General features: G+C 32.1%; 2 protein-coding genes across 7 annotated transcripts in view; one reads left to right on the top strand and one right to left on the bottom strand.

The window, feature by feature from the left end:
- Positions 1–12,192, bottom strand: part of LOC145306941 (uncharacterized) — a 49,842-nt gene extending 37,650 nt beyond the window's left edge. For 2 of the 4 annotated variants that reach the window (XM_080149295.1, XM_080149281.1), the window contains exons 1-4: positions 11,992–12,192; positions 6,753–6,902; positions 5,924–6,028; positions 4,936–5,032 (exon numbers count right to left, since the gene is read on the bottom strand). In XM_080149295.1, the coding sequence (XP_080005421.1) occupies positions 4,936–5,032; positions 5,924–6,028; positions 6,753–6,896 (346 nt within the window). In that variant the 5' untranslated portion in view covers positions 6,897–6,902; positions 11,992–12,192. Of the gene's footprint in view, positions 1–4,935; positions 5,033–5,923; positions 6,029–6,752; positions 6,903–11,576; positions 11,959–11,991 lie in introns of those variants that run through there. The other 2 variants (XM_080149303.1, XM_080149288.1) reach the window with 1 other exon arrangement.
- A 2,514-nt stretch (positions 12,193–14,706) lies between these two features.
- Positions 14,707–23,051, top strand: CysRS (cysteine--tRNA ligase, cytoplasmic). 3 transcript variants are annotated; one of them, XR_013875257.1, is made up of 15 exons: positions 14,715–15,413; positions 15,764–15,853; positions 16,164–16,259; positions 16,561–16,693; positions 16,974–17,090; positions 17,539–17,729; positions 18,060–18,182; positions 18,461–18,932; positions 19,240–19,344; positions 19,879–19,977; positions 20,281–20,539; positions 20,829–20,932; positions 21,426–21,683; positions 22,192–22,429; positions 22,769–22,897. XR_013875257.1 is itself a non-coding variant. In XM_080149266.1 (14 exons), exons 1-14 carry the CDS (start codon positions 15,331–15,333, stop codon positions 22,354–22,356), a joined length of 2,295 nt encoding a protein of 764 aa, XP_080005392.1. In that variant the 5' UTR covers positions 14,707–15,330; the 3' UTR covers positions 22,357–23,051. The 3 variants fall into 3 exon arrangements, 1 of the variants encoding a protein (XP_080005392.1); XR_013875258.1 differs by having other exon boundaries at positions 14,716–15,413; positions 22,680–22,897; XM_080149266.1 differs by having other exon boundaries at positions 14,707–15,413; positions 22,192–23,051.
- The last annotated feature ends 386 nt before the right edge of the window (positions 23,052–23,437 follow it).

Genomic DNA, 23,437 nt, shown 5'->3' with positions numbered 1-23,437 from the left:
TAAAGATGAAACTTGGTATAAAAGGAGAACAAAAATTCATGAAGTCACATTAGATTTAAAAATCTATAAAATAATAGCATTTTTTCCAGCATACGAATATTAAAATAAAAGTCATAAAACAAATACCAATTTTGTTAGACGGGCCTTCGGATCGCGGGGCTAACAAAACTTGTTTAACTCTTATAATTTATTATTTTAATATCCGCGGAAACCTGTCTATAATACGATGTAATAAATAACTATGATAGCATTTTTTTATGTAATCCTATTATATAAAGTAATAATGTTTTTATGTCTGAAGCTGTATATTTTAATAACTACTGAACCGATTGAGTTTTACATTTTAGAGAAACTTCACATAGGTCATGGGATGGTTTTATGCTGTTTTGATTTTCATTAAATCTTGAAATAGTTTTAGGCTTTCTTTCTTAATCTTTCAATGTAGAGCCGCTCGATGCTTGGGGTGTAGCCGCTAGTGTTTCTATACAACACTAAAGGGAATATTGAAAGTTTCCTTTTTATGTGTAAACATTTGTGGCTAATCTTGACAATCAGAGTAATTGATTGATTGAAATGTTTATTTTTTTAAAAGCATCCGTAAGTTAAAATTAGGTCAAATAAAAGGCATTTTCCCTCACAGTGTCATTTATGAACATACAGTTTTTTAGTTTGTCTATTATTTGAATAGGGCACTGGGTAGCCTACAGGGTTAAGGCACCAAAGGTATAGGCAAAGCAGGCGTTAGGTATAGAAAAAAACTCCCCCTCCCAATTATGTTCAATTTTGGGACTTTCAGTGCTAGAAAAGTGAGGGTCGGAGTGTAGGGAGTACTATTTCCTTGTTCACCCCCTAAAAGCTAATAACCCAAGAAAAATTTGGTCTCTTTGAGATTAAATTAATGTTATAACGCATTTAAAAGAAGATTTATAGAATTACTTTGACTATAACATTTCAAGTTTAGGTTTAAAAATACCAGGCCTAGCTGTGATTTATTAAAGAGTTTCTTTGCATGCAGATTCTTAATTATTTCCCCCTTAGAAAGGTTTAAAAGACGTGAGATTAATTGCACACAAACTTTGTTTAGAATAATGATGTTGTTTACTTGAAGTAATATTAAGTTGCACGAGATTCTATCTTTAATACCTACAAGTGTAAAGGAATAGATAAACTATATAAAATTTATATGTTTTCATTGAAAATTCTATATGGAATTTTTATTCTACAACCAATCAAAAAGAAAATAAACATTACAATTATTTTGGATTCTAGAATTTTGCCATTTAAACGAAAACTGCAGATGATTTTTTTAGCCTATTTAGGTTACAATTCCAGCATATTATAATGATAAAATTCTGTAAGAGAATAGGCCAAATCGTAAAAAAAATTAGGCTAGCCTTACTGCTAAGGTTTCTTTAACCTTACATAGATATAATGGAATAGGTAAACCTTAGGAATCTCCATCTTCTAGGCTAGCCTACGAACTTTTACAGGATTTGGACCATTTCATAAAAATAATCAAGAATGGATAATACTTTCTATTATAGCTAAGTTGCATATTCCTTTCTTACAAAAATTGCACTACAAGAAGGAGTGGCTAAGATTAGAAGAAAGTGAATTAAAGATATAAACAAGGATGACAACATCCATAAAAGCCATGCTCTGAACGGTAGGACAAACGAACATTAAAACTTATGGAGGGCCAGAACTTAATAAGATGTAAAATGTAAATGTAATGTAAAGTCCAATCGAAATTGTAATTAAATTTGCTACTTAAATATAGGATAGGACAAACTTACATTTTTAGCACTTGATTAAAGAGATGCTTTGCTTATAACAATGTTCTTTGTTGTCCTATGAATCAGTATTCCAAAAATCAGATGAAAATTGGATAATTTTATCACATGAGAAATTGTTGTCAAATAAGTTTTTAAAATTTTCTGGTAACAATTATAGAGTTGGTATGTTTCCTAAATCGTAGCTATTTGTTATAGGAATCATCAAGCAAAGTTTGAAATCGATTGGACAATTCTAACATGTCTAAATAAACGAACTGACCGTTCGGTACCCTAATTATAGAAAAGTATCGCTTTTAATAATAAGAATAATGAAATATAGTTGACAAGATATGTGTTTATGTTGACTGAAATATCAAAATTTATACAATAACAAAAACGAAAACGAAAACGAAACTCTCAACAATATAGCGAAGGAAGAAAAAAACATATAACGGTCTAACGAACAGATAGACAATGGAATATTAAAAAAAGAAAAAAAGAAAATAAGGATATACATCAATGAGATAGCTAAGAAGAAAAACAGATAAATTGCAAATTTGAACTGAATGGGCCAATTCATTTGTTTTGTTTTTAGATAGAATTAGCAAAATTAGAAGACACTCAGGATCTAGTTTTACTCTTAAAGTTGGGAGGTTGAAAATATTTTTCTTCAAAGTCTATACTTAGTTTTATAGTTGTATCTTAATTGAGACTTTTTAAATGTTATTTTTAGCGAAACGGTAGGACAAATGGAATTAACTCAATAAATTATAGAGATGCTTCGCTGATAATATTATACCTATGAATCATTATTTTTAAATTCAAAGGATTGGATAATTATATCATTCTAAAAATAGTACCTAACATTTACGGGAATAATCCTACAAAGTTTGAAATCAATAGAACAATTTAAATATGCCTAAATAAACGATAAGAGTTTCGCTTTGATAGATCTTAGTAGGAATCAGGAAACAGCGAATAATCTCCCATATCTCCAATATATAACATAACCTACAAACGTACAGACATGCCAGTTGAAGAGTTGCCTTGCTACTAAAATAAAGAAAATCAAGATGAATGAGGTAATGATTTATAGTTTGCATGTCGCTTAGTTATGTAAATATTGAATATCTTTAATCTGCATGGTTCACAGAGCAAAATTTTATCTTTCTGATTGTAAACATACAATATTAAAGGAACCCTCTCTGCATTATACTTTACTAGCGGATACGCCCCTAGAGACCTCTAATGGTATTTAAAATGTTTTGTTTTAAAATATCTAATTTGAGAAATAATTTGTTTATATTTAGATCAGCTGTTTCTTATAAATGTTTCTACGACACTGGCGCCGCCTAGCGGCACTTTTATCATTTTTTGGTATTCTTTAGCGATTTCTCTTGGAAGGGTGGTGGTAGAACACCCCCCCCCCCCCCAAAAAAAAAATGCTATAAATCTTTCAAGGACGTATGATAAGCCACCATGTAATGGAGAACCATATCGGTTCAGTGGTTCTCCTTTACAATGAAACTACTCATAGGTCCAGGACTCCAGATAAGGTATAACTATTTTAGAGGAGAGTGGCCTCAAGATTTAATAATTGTGAAATGCCGAGGTGTCCTTTTTAAAGTCTACACAATTGAAGCCAACAAATTTTGGGGGGAAAGAAGAACATGATGCATTTTTGCAATTCTTTATATAATAAAATATATTTCACATCCTTTCTAAATACAATTGTGATATTTGTACAATATCAAAAAATCTTTTTTTTTCTCACTTAGTTTGTTTTGTGTGTTGTGGTAAAAAAGGACTAATTTAATTATGATTCTCCTTTTAAATGTAGTTTCAAAAAAGGTTCTGGAAAGGTTTATAACTATTTTGTAAGAAGGTAACATAAACCTCCAAATTAAAATCTCCCCCAGAAACCCCCCCCCCCCCCCCCCCCCGCCAAAAAAAGATGATTTCTTTTCCAATTTGTCTATTTAAAACTTAAAAATGGGAAGCTTATGGCAACAAAGATGTTAAATATCTTGATCAGTCTGAGGGACTGTGTGAAAAATATATATACACATATAAAATATATATGTAGAACACAACATAAAAACTTTTTAATTCCTCTGATGAAGTAGAAGAAATACACTGTAAGAAAAAAATATTTTTTCATTACAAATTCCATAATATTTTAAAAGGCTAATAACAGCTTGTTTTGCTAGATGATGCGTTCATAGCATCTAGGATCTTTGATCATGAACGGCAGAAAAATAGCCTAAAACCACCCATTGACTTAGAATTGAATTACCCCTCAACAATCCCGGGGACCTATGTTGTATTGTAGCTATACAGACGACTTGCATAATATCTTGACCACTACAACAAGATTTTCTGAATATTATATTCAAATTTTTACAGTGTATAACTTCAGGGACATAAAAATTATGTAAACTTTGATTTCGACTCACAAAACTTTATTCTAAACTATTGAAAGAAATTTAAATGTTTATTTTCAACATTGGAATTAATAAATATGATTAAAATTGAATAATACATCATTATGAAAAAGTAATAAGATGTTTGTCTGTCTGAATGTATGTGTATGTGTCTGTAGTGAATGTTTCATGTACCACTGGATCGAAATGGTTCTTCTTTACAGTGTAGCTTCTGTTTTTCCAAAAGGATTATTATTTACTCTATGTGTTTTACGAAGGAAGGTTTTTTATCTGTTTTGGTGGAGGGTATCTTAACCACTCCAATTAAAGACTCTCTTAAAAAGATTAGAGGCATCAAAGGGCGTCGCCGCTTTTTGATTATAAATGAGGTAGGTGGAATTAAATGCAATCTAATATTGAAATTATCATTGTGGTATTGTACAAAACCAAGTTGTGACCTTGTCCTTTAATGTATATTCCAAATACCTTCTAACAATTTTCAAAAAAATATTATTGTTAAATTTTGTTAAGTTTTTAATTAAAATTTATTAGTTTTATCTATAATTGTCACTCACTCTCCATTTTTTTTAATAAGAAAATGACCTCTTAATTTCTCTTATTCAGGTTACTATTATCCAGGTAGAATTTTTTTTCTTTATAATCTGACATAAGAGGAGGTCTTATTCAAGTTTCTATGGAATCATTTTATTTAAATTAAACAAATTGTTAATTTTCACCTGGATTATCAATCCACTGTGGATAGTTGGAATGTATTGAATCTGGGACTACAACTGTTTCTGAAGTCACTCCTTGTGCACCACTACCCGTCACCTCCTGGAGAAAATTGCTTAAAACAATCACATGAATAGTAGGTAAAAGTTCAGTTGTAAATGATCCCACGCACGAATGGTTATCGTTCTACTTATTTTGAATGAATCTTTTATGTATCATGCATATGCATTGTATAAAAAATCAGTTTTTGTTTTTATAAATTCCTGTGATAAAAATAAGTCATTTATTTAGGGAAATAATAATAATAATCAAATATAATTATTTACTATAATGGTAAAATAATAATGCTTTGTTATTGAGACTCTTGACGAGTAAACTGGATTTGATTAAATGAGTAGTAAATATTTGTGATTTATGATGAATACTTTTGCATTTGAATAAGATTATTATTTATTGTGTTATTTAGCAGTTTGACTATGACAAAGCGTTTGATCCGAAATACATTTACTTACTTACATCCTTTTTAAATTAGTTTACTGTAACGGATTTTTTCTCATACTAAAGTTTTAATATTCCTTTAAAAATTACAAATGAATAATTAAAACTTTCTCAACGTAGGTCTCCCAAATTGTTACTAGATTATTAGTATGGGTAGTCTTTCTACATCATAAATTTACCTATCTAACAAGTTAAAGTAAGTGATCTTAAGGGACTAGATAATTGAGGAAAAATTGTATATACAATCCAATAATGTTAAACAAAATAAACCCGTCTTTTCATCCATTATTAAGAATGTTGGTTGAAAAGGATGAACACGTAAAGTTCAAACCAAGTAATCAGTACCCAAAGTTTTTAAGTTAATAAATTAGAGACTATATATTTTGAAAACTCAAGGTGCCAGTAGAATTTAAAGTCCAATATCACCTTCCTTTGTAAGTAAACCTAACTTTCATATATATGATTCAATATGCTGTATAAAAAAATTTAACTTACATTAGCCCCAGTAAAAATATTGAGTAAGGTAGTCTTTCCAGTTCCCGATGTTCCAACCACCAGTATACATCTGGAATCCAGCGGACTATTCTCTTGGTTTTTCATCTAAACATAAAAAAATTAGAAATCAAACATTCATAACAATTTTCCCAATGTCAAGATAGGTTCAAGTCTCGGCCCTTATAACATAATAAAGAGGGAAAGATGAACACAGTAATAGTGTCTGACTGATTATGACGTAACAAAAAAAATTAGCCAATGAGAGGCCGTTATTGACCAATGGTAAAATTTATAGTGGCCTCTCATTGGCTAATTTTTTTTTGTTACGTCATAATCAGTCAGACACTATTACTGTGTTCGGGAAAGATAGAATTGCTGGTGCTATATCAGAGGCGTGACAACTCAAATGCAAAGTTATGATATCCAAACTGTGGCGTGCACACAGCACAGGAATTCACAATGGACTGTGAAACCTAGAAAGGTATGAAATTAAATCAGGTTTTCGCAATTTCAATTCTAAGGAGGGTGTTGAGAACCCACTGCAGATATTCACCTCTTCTGCACGCTTTTGTTTCCAATTATTATACAATCAAGAAGTTAGTTGTCTGATGGGTATATTCACTAACTGCTAACAGGTCAAATAATTCAAACTCATTCATTGAAACCAAAACAATTTTGAAATTCGTCTTTATCTTATATTAGTTAATGTTCCTTAACTTTTTTCTTTTAGCTAACAATCTCAATGCTTTCCCATATGTTTTGCCTATAATTTCAAACAACTTCGCTACGTTGGGATGTAATTGTCCTAGTTTATAAAAATGGGACTTACTCTAATAGGCCTCATTGGTATGCTTTCAACTTTGATACGACCATTCTGATTTGGTTTACTCCTTGCTGAGCTACTTCGTGTCCCCCCTCCTCCGCCCCCTCCCCCAGAACCATTGTCATCTATACTACACACTCTTCTTGTCATCTAGACCTTAAAATAAAAGTTTTATTATTATATGTTTTTTTTATGTACAACACTTCTTATAAAAGCAAAGTTAGTTGAGTTTTAAACGCCGGGGATTAATTCATCCAGGAACCTTTAGGGATAGTACAAAAAAAAGATAGATTAATATACAACCGTTTTGTACAAAAAGAAATTTAAGCCTTATAAATATCAATCTATCTGCTACTTTTTCTAGACTAAATATAAATAAACATAGACCTTCAAAATATTAAAGATCACCAATGCAATGGAATCAAATTAAATCAATCGTCAATAAATCAAGTCAATTATTATTTACGTTCAAAGACCCCTCCCTACTTCCTTATTATAATGAGAAAAAAAAAATTACAAAAGTGTTTATTAATATATTTTTTTTTCGCACTCGTGTGGTATTTATACCAGGGAGGACGGACGGTAAATAGTTAGCTATAGAGTAGCAATACTTAATATAAATAACAAACACTTTGAATAATCACTTACTGTATTCCAACAATATCTATGTTTAAATCAGATTAGGTTAGGTATATTAAATAGACTCGGAGCTCTTTATAATGTCCGGCTCTACTCTTGGTGACAACCTGGCTAATAAATTCTATAGTAGTAACTAAATATATAGGACTTTGAAACGAAACTGAAGCTTAAACTTATTTTTATCAAACTTCTTGATTACTTTATTTATCATAGCTTTATATAAATATATATAAATCAAAGGTCATTATAACACACATTGGGTCAACTCTAAATTCTGTCATTACATTTAATAGCAATGGATGTTTTGTTGACGAATGATACACTTTAATAGAATCAAATTCTTGAATGTTCAGATATTTGTATACCATCAAAATATATTTAAATGATAGAATTTAATCTTGTAAATAGAATAAACACAACATGATAGCAAGCCTATCGTGTAGTTTCATTCCCAAATACTATAAAAAAAAACTGAAACAGGCTAATATTTTTATTTTTTCGCACTGCCTTGCCTATTATATGGCTAACAACTTGTTAAAAAGACATTTGACATTTTCCGAAAATATTTCTTTCAAAGTGCAACAAGATTTTTTTAAGGGACAAGGGATAATGTTCTTAGAAAATTTATAAGTATTGCAACCCCCAAAAAAAGTTATAATTCTGTCTTTTCTTCTTGTAATATAATTTGCAAAATGTTATCGTACAATTAGATGTTAAAATAAAAAAAGAAATCAATATTTTTATTATCTGATTCCCTCATAAACTTTCTGAAGAAAATAAAGCATATTTCTTAAATTCTTATGCATATTTTAGGTTAGGTTACGTACAGGTTAGATCCTCAGGATTAGAACCCCCCACAGGGGCTGAAATATGATTTTTTCTTCAAAAATTAAAATGTAATGGAGAGGTTGCTTTCGCTGAACAAGAAATAGGTTCAAGTGAAATCAGTTTTCTTAAAGTGCATTTGTCCTTGTTCCTGCATTTGTTGCCTTAAAAACATATCTACAAGTACAGAGACTGCAGTTGAGAAGCAAAGCAAACAAGGATGACAACATCAATAACAGCGAAGCTCTAAAATCGGATGCTAGGAAAAACGAACATTGACACTTGTAGAGTCAGAAGCAAAATATAGGTCGAAACAAAATAGTATGTAAATTTGTTGCAAAATTGACTAAATACAGGATACTATTTTTTAGGATATTCTTACACTTTTAGGACTTGATTGTAGACATATTTTGCTAATGATATTATGCCTTGTTGTCCAGGAATCTGTATTCCAAAAATTAGAAGAATAGGATATTTATATAATACAGTAAATTGTAATTAATTAAGTTTTGGAAATTGTTTTAAATAGACATACGGACTTTTGGAAACGATTATAGAATTTATACGCTGTACAAATCGTATCTAAATGTTACAGGAATCATCATGCAAAGTTTGAAATCAATATGAAAATTCTATGCCTAAATTATCGATAAAACATATCCGTTACGGACGAACTTACGGGGCTACCTAATAATAGAAAAGCCTCTCTTTTAAAATGCTAAACAATGCATAATATAATTGTATGCCAACAAATTAAAAATTTCTTCTGCACCATAATAAAATGATATAAAAACTGTACATATATCTCTACTCTGCATTGTCATATTATTCAATTATTTCAATTTTATGTCAGAAATTTTGATTTAAGCAATAAGCATGTATGAAAAGGCAAATTGCATCGCAATGAAAGTAATGAATATTGATTAATTATTTTTTTAAAAGCGAAGCTTTTCTATAATTAGGGTCGGTCCGTCCGTCCGTACGTCCGTCCATCCGTCCGTCATGGACAGCTTTTTTCGTAAATTTAGACATGTTAGAATTGTCCTATCGATTTCAAATTTTGCATGGTGGTTCCTTTAGTAGTTAGGTACGATGTAGAAAGCGTAGCAACTCTATAATCATTACCAAAATGTCCGTACGTCCATTTTAAACATGTTGATTTTTTTACTTTTTTAAATAGCTTTTTTTTGTTAATTTAGGCATGTTAGAATTGTCCTATCGATTTCAAATTTTGCATGGTGATTCCTGTAATAGTTAGGTACGAGTTAGAAAGCGTAGCAACTCTATAATCATTACCAGAATGTCCGTACGTCCATTTTAAACATGTTGATTTTTTTTACATTTTTAACAACAAATTTGTATGTGACCTAATTATCCGATTGGTCTGATTTTTGGTATACTGATTCCTGGGACAACAAAGTACAATATGATAAGCGAAGCAACTCTATAATCAAGTCCTAAAAATGTAAGTATGTTCATAATCATTATCCTGTATCAAGCAGTTTTTCAACAAATTTACTTACAATTTTGCTTTGAGATCTTATACATTCGCATTCTGATTATTCAGTTCTGACATTATACAAGTGTTAATGTCCGTGTGTCCTACCGTTTCAGAGCTTCGCTTTTATGGATGTTGCCATCCTTGTTTCTTATAATGTTTTAAAGTTTCTTTAATGAATAATGTTATTTATTATCTGCCTGCTTTACACTCTTGATAAAAGTTTTTTTTATAGTGGCGAAGCTACTCTATAATTCACTTTATCTGTCTGTCAGTTCGTAACGCTATGGGTTATATGCGATTTCCTCGGCTGCTAGTAAGGATAACCAGCTGAAATTTTTAGTGAAGATTCCTATGAAATATGCATATCTAATTTATACATTGTTTTGTCCGTCTGTCTGTCCGTCATGCTACAGATGGAAACGTTATTGTTTAAGGTTTAGTGATAAATTTATTTTTTTAAGTTTTTGCATATTCTCTCAGTTTTTTTCTATGTTATGAGAACTGAACTTCTGCTCTATAACACACTTTGTTTGTTTGTCCATTCTATGATATTTTTTGTGCTTTGATACTTGTTGATGTTGTTATCCTTGTTGGATCTTCATTTTATCATATTGAACTCACTAAGTTTTCATCTAAAGAACTTGACTAACCCGAGAAAAAATTAGAAAATAGTTTAATGTCAACAGATATTTAAGCTTCATTTTTTTAAATTCAAAATCATGATTAAGTTCTAAGTATGAGAAATTTCTAAATTTGTATGATGATATGGGTGAAGTTTTACAGCATTACATCAACTTTACTGCAAATAAAATTAGAGAAATTGTTTTTTTAACACAATATATATATACTGCTTTTGACATTGCGTCCAGGGAATATTATTGAATATCTATAATACAAAGTAGAACGATGTCTGTCCGTCTGTCTGTCCGTCTGTCCGTCTGTCTGTCCGTCTGAAGCTTAAGATCTCAGTAACCACTGAACCGATTGGGCTCTACTCTTCAGGGAATATACCTACTGGTCCTGTGATGGTTTTAAGCTATTTTCTTGGGGGGTGGGACACCCCCAACCCCCCAAAAAAATGAAAAATACCCCCCCCAAAAAAAATTTTTTTTTTTACTTTTTCTTTTTAAATCCAAAATACGAAAAATTAGGTTGATCAAACCTCTTGGGGCAAAGCCCCTAGAGGCTAGGGGCGAAGCCGCTAGTATAATATATAATAGAAGTGATGTTGAGATTTAGAGTAATTTGTGTTATCTACTATATTACAAAGTAGAATTATGTCTGTCCGTCCGTCTCTTAAGATCTCGGTAACCACTGAACCGATCAGATTCTACTCTTCAGGGAATATACCTACTGGTCCTGTGGTGGTTTTAGGCTATTTTCTTGAGTGGTAGAACAGCCCCAACCCCCCCCCCCCAAAAAAAAAAAATATCCCCCCTAATTTTTTTTATTATTACGAAATTTGCGATCCATTCGCATTTTTTTCGGCTGGGTATAGGAAATAGAAGATTTAATTGTAACTCTTGGGGAAAAGCCCCTAGACGCCAGGGGCGAAGCCGCTAGTTTTTTTTATATCACAATAGAATATAAATCCTAAACTGTGTGTCTGTTTGTTTATTTTAAATTTGAGATCTCTAAACGCTTCTTATACCTAGCATAAAATTTCAATAACTACAGAATTAATGAACACTTTCCCTTTTAGGACAGCTTAACATAGGGCCTGGGATGGTTTAAGGCTATTTTCTGTCCCCATCTTTACTAAATGCTTTTGTCCAGCCGCTATTATAATATTTAATAATATAAGGTCCTTTCAGATATATTTCATCATATATTACTCATACAAATAAAGAGAAAAAATATATTACCCTTTTTATTATTTTTTTTTCACTGAACAATTTTTACAAATCACATTATCTAACCTCTAGATATTAACATGCAAGATACATTACATATTCAATTCACTTTGTATTGTGCTAAATCATTCAAGTATGTTTCTTCTTATAATTCAAACTTTTTTGTGATGATAATTATATTGGCAGAAGCTACAAACATGTGTAGTTTCATTAAAAGCAGAAATAAGCATCATGAATTTACTTAAGCAAGAAATAATAAAAAAGACGATGTAGAAAATTTGATAAAATTTAATAATTTTGCCAGAAAAATTCCTTTATTATTGTGCAATCAATTATTAATGTACTTTACAATTAATTGCAGACAAAAATATTTTCACCGCTAAACTTTTGCACTAAATACTCATTCCATCCCTCACATGTCTTTTACCTTTCTCCTGAGGGTGTCACGATCATTTTGTTGCCTGAACAAGGATATTTCACAATTGAGCACAAGCACATACACACACACAAAATATTTAAACACCTCGTACAATTGTTTCATTCACTAATAGGTTAAGCTCTGTAAGCAGCTGGGAAGAATAAATAAGTTTATGAACCCAGCTATGTGAAGTGTATAGGTATATAGTGTATGTACATATATTTAAAGGCAGAACAGTTTAGTTCTCGGCTTTCTCTATTCCCTTTGGCAACTTTCCTTTAATATACATATATACACTCTTATAGTTATATCCTTCTCTTTTTTTCTCTGTTTACGTTATATTGCTAGGATATTTATATTATTAGGGCTAAGAGTTTGTATTCATTATATACACACTTTTTCTTGTTTAAAACTTTCTTTTTGTATTGTGTCTGGCCCTAAGTCTAGAGAGGTCATTTTCAACAATATTTGTTCTGCTCATATGTAATTGTTTACTCAAGTATTCACTTTTCCGTCAAGAAAAGGAACTTTAAAAGATATGGAATTTTTTAAAAATATTATTTAGAAAACACATTTTCTATTATTTAGATTACTAGCGGCTGCGCCCCTAGCATCTATATTGTAAGGGATATGCAGATAAATAGTCTAAAGTCATACTCAGACTTATCTGTAAAAATAAAAAAGCTTAAAACCATCCACAGGATCTATAAGAGGCCTTACTGTAAAGTAGAACTATATAGGTTCAGCATTTAAAAAATCCTTCGCTACAGACAAAAAAGCCTACAACTTTATATAATACCAGCGGCTACGCCCCTAGTGGCCTCTAGTGGCACTTTAAATGTTTTTTTATATCTAAAATATGTCTATCTTGCGTTTGACGTTTATGTTGGCGTTGAACTCTCTTTCTAAAATCGAGTACATAAAAAAAAATTTGTTTTTTTGTGATTTCTCTTGGGAGGGTGGCATGGTGGTACCCTCCCCCAAAATTGTTATAAACCTTCCCGGGACTTATGAGAATCTACCCTGTTAAGGAGAACCCAATAGGTTCAGCGGTTAGCAAGATCCTTCGGTACAGACACACAGATACACAGACAAACAAACAGACAAACATCATGTTACTTTAGTATAAGGACTAGCAACTTTGCCCTGGAAGCCTCTAGGGGAACTTAGGGCAGGAGGAGTAAAAAAACGACCCATACCATTTCTTTTTTTTGGGAGGGGGGGAGGGTGAGATACCCTCCCCCAAAATAGTTAAAAACCATCCCTGGACCTATGAAAAGCTTTACTAGCAGAGCCATATCGGTTCAGCGGTTAGCGAGATCCTTTGCTACAGACAAAAAAGCTTACAACTTTATATTATAGGACTAGCGTCTAGAGGCTTTTTCCCAAGAGGTAATTAAAGAAAAAAAATTAAGTAAGCACCTGTGGTGGTGCGACCACCAAAGTTTTAATTACCTGCCTAAAAAAAGGGAGGATTATTTTGTTTTTTTTTTGGGTCACCCCCCAAAGAAAAAAGGTTTAAATCACCACAGGACTATAAAACAAGCTACTTTGTATTATACATGATAAATGAATTATTATTTATTTTCATCAAGCGGCTACGCTTGTATCCTTTAGAGGCTTTGCACCAAAAAGGGTAGGGGATAAGGGTAGGGGATAAGGGTAGGAGAATCACAACATCCCAAAAAACCGTGTATGAGGCATTTCCTCGAAAAGCAAAGCCCAATTAAATCTGCCAGTTCTAAGATCCTTTGCTCCAAACGAAACAGATTACTATTATTTGTAATTTGCCCCTAGCCCCTAGCATCTAGAATCTATATGGTATAAAATCAGGGTGCAAGGGCTTATGTGAAGGTTCTCTAAAAAGTGTATACATCACCCTTGTATACGCTTCTTGAAAAACTATATGCACGAAGACATTTACTATGCCATAATTGTGATCTTTAATGTCAGATAAAAAAAACATTACTTCTTTTTTTTATGGGGTAGATTTAAGAAATATTAATATTTGAAGGTAAACTTTCCATATATTCTTATGAAATGGCCTTCCATACATAGCTTTGGTCGTAGATATAGACAATTTCTTTAATCGTCCTATCAAATTCAAACCTTGTATGAGCAATACATTTTGTGAGCAGCATAATAAATGACAAATATTTCCTATTTTATTGATTTTTGAAATAGTTATTTTTATGATGATTATACAAATAAAGAATGTCTATAATTACATCTCAATATAATGAATATGTACCAAATCAGCATATTTACTTAGTTTCTCCATCTGTCCATTAATATCCCTTATTTCCTTATTTAAATCATATAAATGTACGCGGCATAATGCGCAACTCTTGTTTATGCCAAGTTGAGGCACTAATGCCAACACAGTTATTTCAACGCTACTTTTTAAAAATTAAGTGTCTAATAAATTTTAGTGAAAAAAAACTTTGACCTTTCCTAGCGGATGTTAGGGAAGGAATAACATATTTTTAAGTAGTGAAATTTAATTTTTAACAATTAATAATCATTTTTTTAAAACTCGTTCGAAAAAATTGAAAACCAACATTGTAAATCCAAGTAATATGGCGTTCATTCATTTTTTCCTTTAGCTTTTTCTATGTTTTCTAAATTCCACTTTCTTTGTTTAAATAGCATGATTAATTTTAACAATAAGTCAAAAGTAGTGTTGGAATTTTTATGAATTTTGGCATCCCTGAGTCAAGATTGCAACAGCTAGTCGTGTTGGAACTTTTAGCAGACGTTATAAATAAATGAAAGGATTCAGGAAACGAATTAATTAATATTAATTGAAATGATTTATGTTTGCATTCATTAATGTAATATTTGTCGGCAATATTTTTATTTTTAGTTCAAATTTGTGAGAAAAAAAAACTGTATAGTTATTATATACTTAATGTGTATATGCCTGCCGGGTTTACTATTTCTTGTAACTGCATATATAGAATGCCAACTCCCCGGCTGCTATATTTAAAGATAGACTGCTGATTTGTATAAATTTGTCGGTCATGTTATTATAGAAAGTTTCCCTTTTGATAATTAAAGGCTTCCTGATTTTCTACATATAACGTGGTTGTTTTTATGGTACAAGTTCCTAAATTCTGTAGCTAATGACCAGATTGAGAGAACGTGCTTTGAAAACTTATGTTAGAAATACAATTTACAGGCCATTGTCTCCTACCTTCCTGAATTTTAGACTTTATTGCTTTGATTTGAAGCTATCAGTTGCATTTTCTAAATAAATGTTAACATTGTTTCAAAATCATCGATTATTTTGGAAATGACAGCTAGAAAATATTTCAGAATAATCTGAACCGAGTTATAAATACTTTCATGTCTTTTCAGTGTATTCTAAAATTGTATAGTTTCAAGACAAGTGGATTAGTTCATACCACCCTCAGATTAACGCATACTAGGTACGTGAACACAATCTACGTTTGAAAGCGAAGATTATTTTCTACGTTTAGTCTGTCTGTCCTTAACGGGTACTTTTATTTCGAAATGGGCATGATTTCTGATGTAATAGTTAGGTACAATTTAGACAGTGTAGCTTTTTTCATGATATTTTATGGTTTTTTTACTAGAAGCATTATAGTTTATATTATGTCTGTCTTTAGGAAATTGTAGTATATATTGGCAATTTTTTCAATTTTGCGTAAAATATCAGACAACATTTTTAATGCAGTGTTATGTCTAAAGGGCCGTAGGTAATCTGTTTTCATTTTAAAAAGTATTCAGGTATAGAAAGTAATCTTGTTTATTTTAGTGTAAGAATGGCCAAAAGAACACAACCATCATGGAGCCCTCCAACTCCAGAGAATACACCAACCCTTCATCTTTTTAACAGCCTTACGAGGTATGCATATATATTTTATTGTATCATTATAAACCTAACTTTTAAGAAAGGCAGTGCAGTGAAATAGCATAAAATCACCCCAAGACTTAAGTTTTACAATATAATAGCCGAAAACCAACCCGTGTTCTATAAAAAGCTTCCCTAGCCAAAAATAAGGAACTTTATCGGTTGAAAGGTTAGCAATAATATTACAAAGAATATACTACTTTTATTTTAGGTTAAATTGATTTTTCTTGTTTTTCTTTTTCATTAAAATCACAATTAAGATTTCAATATAAAAATAGATGCCATATCAAGAATACTTATTCAGGAAAAAGGAGAAGTTCATACCTCAGTCTGGAAAACGAGTGACATGGTATAATTGTGGACCAACTGTCTATGATGCATCACATATGGGCCATGCAAGGTAACATTGAATTCATCAGCGGCTGCCACTCTATCGTGTAACGGTCATAAAAGGAAGGAAATTGTAGAAAAATAATCCAGTTACCAATTGAGAACTAAATCGATTCACGGGTTAGTGTGATCTGAACGTACAATAGGGTGGATTTTATAACCCCCTTGCCCCATATAAGAAAAATCAATAGCAGTATAATAAAAGTTTGAAAGTAAGTTTGAAGTTCCAGAGATTAATTAAAAAAATAAAATTTATTCTTATAAAAGTTTTAATTTTATGTTAATAATTTAATTTAATTATATTTTTTCAGAACCTACCTATCCTTTGATATTTTACGGCGGGTGATGCAGAATTATTTTGGCTATGACATTTTCTATGTCATGAACATCACTGACATTGATGATAAAATCATTAAAAGAGCCAGACAAAACCATCTTTACGAGGTAACTAATAGTTATACTTAATTCTTTTGAAAAACAAACATATTTAATAAAAGACTTTTCAGTAACTATCATTAAAATCTGTGCCATCCACACAAAAAAATGCATGTGGAGCACTAAAATAGAATCTTAATTAAGGGGGAGGGAGGGGGGGGGGGGTGGTTCTCCTTATAAGTTCTCCTACCCTCCCTTATATTCAAATTTGTTTCAAAATAGAGTGGGGGGTTGTTACTTAATAATGCACTTTTAGGGATAACGCCTAAAATCAAACCAATCTTTTTAGAATTATGTAAAATCTGAGCCGAGTTTAGAGAAGGTTTTAGAAGATTGTAATACTGTTGTAACATATTTTGGTGGCAAAGTAGAGACTACTACGGATCCTGATAAGAAAGCAATGCAGGTCAGCTCTTAAAAAGTATTTCGAATTATATTCAATAAAAAAAATACATATTGATTGGATTTTTAAAGTGAATCATGATTAAGACAAAGGTGGGAAACTGTACAGAGAATTTTGTTTTCCAGTATTGCTACGAAATCGATTAATATCTGCTAATATCTAAAAATTGGTTCTCATCCATACTATAATTTCTAAAATGAAAATCATTAAATTAAAATAATGTTAGCCCAGGTCTTCTGCCCCTCGGGGCTAACTAAACTAATTTTATTATTTTTATTTTAATATCCGCGGAAATCTGTCAAAAATTATTACGACGCAATAAAAAAAAACTTTTATTATTCATTTTGGAGTAAAACAAACAATAGGTAAAAGCTGCAAACCCTATAATTTACCTTTTGATGGCCTGGCCATATATTTTAATATATGACTTCAATGTCTATTTCTCTCACAGGAAAAGATGTTTGAAAAGTTAAAGTTAGCCGTAGCCGCTGTAGAGGCTGCCGTAACAAGTGGAGACGCTGCTAAAATATCTGCTGAGAAAGAAAGTTTGCTGCGTGACGCTAAGGATGTGATGGCTGACTGGTTGGACAGCAGCCAAGGCAGCACTGTCAAAGACAACAGCATATTTGCTGACCTCCCCAGGTAGAATATTGACAGCAGCGCAGCTGCTCTACAATTAGGGTATGTTATTACGTCTTGTTTTTATAAAAAAAATCAAGTATCATTCTTATATTCAGATGATAGTAAATAACCAATAAACATCAGTGATTTTAAAATTTCTAATATCAAACTAATATGATGTTTTAGGGAAGGGTCAGAAAATTAGCCGTATATCATCCCAGGACCTATATGAAGTTTCCCTAAAATGGAACCATCAATCGTTTTATTGGTTAGGGAGATCTTAGCCTACAAACTAAAAAAATATGATACTCTTTGTTATAATCTATTTTTATTCAAAATTCATTTTGTTAGATTTTGGGAAGAAGAATTTCACAAAGACATGGAAGCTTTAAACGTGTTGCCAGCTGACTGCTTAACAAGAGTTAGTGAATATGTTCCAGAAATTGTGGATTATATTCAACAGATCATTGACAGGTACAAATATAAATAGGATATTTTAGGCTTTTTGTTTTGTTGTGTTGAGATACAACCTCTAATATCAGACCAGCTTTTATAACTGTAGCTTACTCATTGTGATGGATTTGACTCTCAGGCCAAAATAACTACCTAATAACTAAAAATTGTATCTACTGCTGCTAAGTCGGATGTGCGACATTCCTTGGCTAAAAACAGGTCTTGTAATCATTTGTCTGCAAGTTTGATATTAACAATGCTAATGTGTTTTTATCTTTATTCTGTTTTTTTTTCTTCAGGAAATATGCTTACGAGTCTAATGGATCAGTCTATTTTGATGTGAAACAATTTGATTCTTCACCATGCCATCATTATGCCAAGCTTGTACCTGAAGCTTTTGGCGATGCTAATGCTTTAGCTGAGGGAGAAGGTGATCTGTCTGCTGATGGATCAGAGAAAAGATCTCCTAATGATTTTGCCCTGTGGAAGGCTTCAAAGCCAGGAGAACCCGCCTGGCCTAGTCCATGGGGTGAAGGCCGGCCCGGATGGCATATTGAGTGCAGTGTCATGGCCTCAGCTATCCTCGGCGCCTCTATGGATATTCATTCTGGTGGGTATGATCTCAAGTTTCCCCACCATGACAATGAGTTGGCTCAGTCCGAGGCTTATTATGATAATGACGTGTGGATCAGATACTTCCTACACTCTGGACATCTCACAATTGCTGGATGCAAAATGTCCAAGTCTTTGAAAAATTTTATCACAATTCAGGTACAATCAATATGTTAGTGAGGGAAGGGACATTGTTGGACTGGGTATAGAAGTTATAATACTCAAGAACTTTTATTGACACGTTCTCTCATTCGTCGTCTTAAAAACTTAATTTTCTTTTACTAAATCTTGATCCTTGATTGAAAAGTTAAAACTAGCAGTGCAGTGTCCAAACTTACTACTATTAGGTAGATAATCTTAATAAGATTTTCTTGCAAATTCATAATTTGTTGGATAGGTATAAAACAAAAATGTGATTTATATTAAAGATTTAACTACCTACCTAAAATTCTTTATAAAAATTTAGGAAGTTATCCAGAAGTTTTCAGCAAGACAAGTTAGAATATTGTTCCTTCTGCACTCGTGGAAGGATACTCTTGACTACAACGAAAACACCATGGAGCTGGCTAAGGTTAGTAATTGCGTTCTTGATAGAAACAAAGATGACATTGATAACTTATATAAATGCGAAATTCGAAGCTTAACGCCAAAATAAATAATGACAAGTTTAAAATCGATAGAACAATTCCAACGATAAGAGCTATCAATTGCGGTCAGACGTCAGGACCTACCTTAAATTTTGATAACCTGCGCTTTTAAAAGTAGAAGTAAACAATAAAAATTAATTCAGGTAGGAAGGGGACATTGGACTGAAAATTATGCTGGTCAATAAAGTTTTAAAAAGGTTCTAACATGTGTTATGTGGCTTACAAACTTTTGGGACTTTTAAAATCTTGAATGGGTTGAAAAATAACATGATATACTTTCAGTGTACAAACTTTTCCACCATACATACCTATAGCTATAGTAGGGGTAATATTGTTAAATGTTTATCGATGGGGTATACATCAATTTCTCGTCTTATCCCTTAGGATCCCTGCAGATACAGCATTCTGTTTTATTCTGTATGCAGTTTTCAGAAATTGATGATTTGTTATTAATTTAGAGCTATGAGAAAACCGCTAGTGAATTTTTCCTGACAGTGAAGCACTACCTTCGCTCAACACCTGCCACAGGTGTCCAAGCTTTCTCCAAGTGGACACAGGTAAAGAAAAATATATTTTTAAAAATTAACACAGCCTACCTACCTAGGTAAAAAAAATACCTTTTGACTTTTCTTGGAGTGACTTTTCTTGGATAGCCTCACCAAAATATTTATAAAACTTCCCTTTACCTATGAGAAGCTTCATTGTAATGGAGAACCAAATCGGTCCAGTGGTTAAAGATACCTTAAGTTACATACATATCCACACTCAGACAGACAAACACCCTGTTGATTTTATAATAGGATTATTGGTTAGGTATTAAACTTTAGTGTTACATTAAAAATATTTTTTATATTTTACAGGAAGAGGTTGAACTAAACAACCGTTTGGACAAATGTAAAGCAGCTGTACACTCTGCCTTCTGTGATAACATTGACACCAGGACAGTTCTCGAGTCTATCAGAGAGTTAATAACCAGCACTAATGGCTACATAGAGAGGGTACGTGTGGCTGGGTCGGTCAACAGACAACTCTTGCGCAACATTGCTGTTTACATCACCAGGATTTTTGATGTGCTGGGTATGATTAAGGCGGATGAAACAGTTGGATTTCCTTCTGCAGGTTAGTCTCAGGTTTTTAACAGCAAAGCTTTTCTACATTTAAAGTTGTTGCGTCTCTATAACGGCTAGTTTTTATCGTTAACTTAGGCATGCCAGAATTGTCACATAACTTGACTAATTGGGTTCTTCTTTTTAGGGAGGCTTCACATATGTCCTGGGATGGTTTAAAGCTGTTTTATGCCTTAGGATGGTTTAGTCTATTTTTCTGTTAATACATACAGAGCCTCTAGATGCCTAGGGCACAGGCGCTAGTAGTTTAAAACCCAGTTTTTGTATCTTATATTTTTAAGGTAATGCTGGTGCCGGAGCCGATCTGGAGACCTTGGTCCTACCATACCTTACCAGTTTTGCAGAATTCAGAGACAATGTCAGAAAATCTGCTAGAGGAATTAAGGTTAACTTTTTAAAACATGACAATCCATACCTAAATTGCGAAGGCCATAAAAAAGTGATGAAGCAAATGTTCAGAAGCCATAAAAAAGAAAAGCCTTTATTACTAAATATGTAGATATTTATGTCTTTTGTATCATGACCGACAGATCAGCGGACAAAGTAAATAATATGCTGGATGTTTATTGCATTCATACCTATACAAATCTTTAAGGCGTTTATCTTAAATAGGAGTCGAGAAGATCCCATTTCCCCCATTTCAGGCAGATATACTTATACTGACATTTTGAGTTATAGAGTAGCTTCGCTATTGATATTAAAAATATTTAGCAATGCAAATCTTTATATTTTACTAGTACTTAAAACAATATCAAACAATTGGAATTGTTGAATGTATAGGTAGAAACGAAATGGCCCTAATTATTATATATCAACAAAAGGATTTTTGTCGTAACCTTTCCAATCAATATCTATCTATATCTATCCTAAAATTATAGGCAACAGAGATTTTAACTGAATGTGACAGACTTCGTGACGAAGTTCTTCCCAATCTTGGAGTACGTCTTGAGGACAAGGAGAATGAAGCCACTGTCATCAAGCTAGTTGACAGGGAGGAACTCATGAAGGAGAAGGCTGAAAAGAAGGCCATGGAGGAAAAAAAGCGGCTGGAAAAGGAGGCTAAAAAGGCGGAGGCAGCGGCTAAAGCTGCCGCTTTGGAAGCTGCTAAGAGATTGCCACCCTCGGAAATGTTTAAGGTACTTTAATTTCATGAATGGTATTTAAAAGAGTTAGAAACAGCTTTTTGTGAATCTATAATTCAAAATGAAAAAGAAAGTTAGAATATGATACACCGACTTTTGCAGAAACTAATATTGATACATAAACTAAACAAAACTTTGATTAGCTATAGAGGACTGGATACATCTAGATGTCTTTCCTGTATCTCAGAACCATATCATGCAAATGAAGGGCAAGTGTCCTGCAAACAACTAACTTTTTTTAATTACAAGTTTTGTTATAAAGTTCTTTGTGTGTTACTGAGTTGCACCTGTTTCTTTGACAAGGCATTCCCCTTACTCAAATTATTTTGTCGTACCTGGGATAGCATTAACTTAAACCATTTTTATTGTTGGTCATATATTTGATTTCAATTCCTACAACAAGCGGATGCGTGACAGATGCGTGTTTTACCTAACCAATTAGAAAAAATGTGTAGGCATCTAAATACAAAATGAACCTTCATGAAAAAAAATATTATTTAAGGCTGAAACGGACAAGTACAGTGCCTGGGATGACGCAGGATTCCCAACGCTGACCAAGGACGGACAGGAGATACCCAAGTCCCAGTTGAAGAAGCTCCAGAAGCTCTACGCGGCACAAGAAAAGAAGTACACGGAGTGGCTCAAGTCTCAAGATAAGGAGCCATAGTTTGGTTTTTGGGGATCAAACTGGAAAGCCTATATGTATTAAGAAATATGCCTATGATATGGAAAACATAAGGGTTAGTTTCACGAAGTGCATTTGAATTTAGAATAAGTAATTCAAATATTGTTTTTTTTTGCTATGATGAATAAACTTCAGTAGGTAAAAAATATCCTTTTTCTAAATTGAAGACTTTAAAATTACATTCGTGATTTACAGTTTTCATGAATTAAACTCTCAAAAACCACTTGGTGAGATTTTTTCTTCTAAATATCTGTATAAACATCTAGGTAGTACATATGCTGTAAAAATGTTTAAATGATCTTTAGTTCAAATACTTTTATCTCGTTATATGCACTTCATGTAACTATCCCTTTTGTTATTATTTGTTTCTATTGTTTTTGTTATCTTATTTTAGAAACAGTATTTACTATATACGTGATGCTTAAACTATTTATTTGGTTGTAATATCTTTACAAGTATGTCACTAGCTTATAGTCCATTTCATTTTTTTTTATTAATTTTATATTTATTACAGAAAACAAAATGCGGTTTAAAATGTTTGGAAAGGCCTGTATTAAATATTATTAATGAGATGATACATGTTCCAACGTATCTCATTAAGTTTTAGGGATTTTTTTATTTTCCTTATCAAAGTGATATTAGAAGATGCTTTCTCTCAGTGCTTAGCGAGTGTAGAATTTAGAAATAAATTAAAATAAGTGTGGGGTTTAATTTTTTCTTTCTTTGTGCCTTACCCTTTCAGGGCTACCCTGTACCCAATATAACCTAACCTAAAAATAAAATAAAAAACTATCCCTCATTATTTTCAATTTATTATAGTTTGTGCTGGACTTGGCACTTTGAGGGAAACCGCCGGTGAAAATGGCTGAAGCAAAAATATATATGAGAATTATTGTTGTGTTGGCTATAGTATTTTTTTATTGTATGTGGAATGTGAATGAGAAACAAGTAGTATACCTAGGTATATATTTTAGGAAGTTCAATTATAGCCTCTAAATAAAATTAGTCCATCCCGAAGAAAAGACATATCAATTGGGGAGGTTGATGTGGTAAAATAAAAGGG

Source organism: Acartia tonsa, chromosome 2 (assembly GCF_053477335.1).
Source record: "Acartia tonsa isolate MP-2025a chromosome 2, ASM5347733v1, whole genome shotgun sequence".
NCBI classification, from domain to species: Eukaryota; Metazoa; Arthropoda; class Copepoda; order Calanoida; family Acartiidae; genus Acartia; species Acartia tonsa.
Note: the sequence above shows the minus strand (reverse complement) of the source record. Positions and strands in the feature narration are given on the sequence as shown.

What these genes read in the sequence shown, in the direction of transcription:
- CysRS (XM_080149266.1), top strand. Translation starts at nt 15,331, where the DNA reads ATGTCTTTTCAGTGTATTCTAAAATTGTATAGTTTCAAGACAAGTGGA. An exon ending in TCACATATGGGCCATGCAAG is followed by an intron (nt 16,260 to 16,560) that starts GTAACATTGAAT and finishes ATATTTTTTCAG; the next exon opens with AACCTACCTATCCTTTGATA. An exon ending in GACAAAACCATCTTTACGAG is followed by an intron (nt 16,694 to 16,973) that starts GTAACTAATAGT and finishes CAATCTTTTTAG; the next exon opens with AATTATGTAAAATCTGAGCC.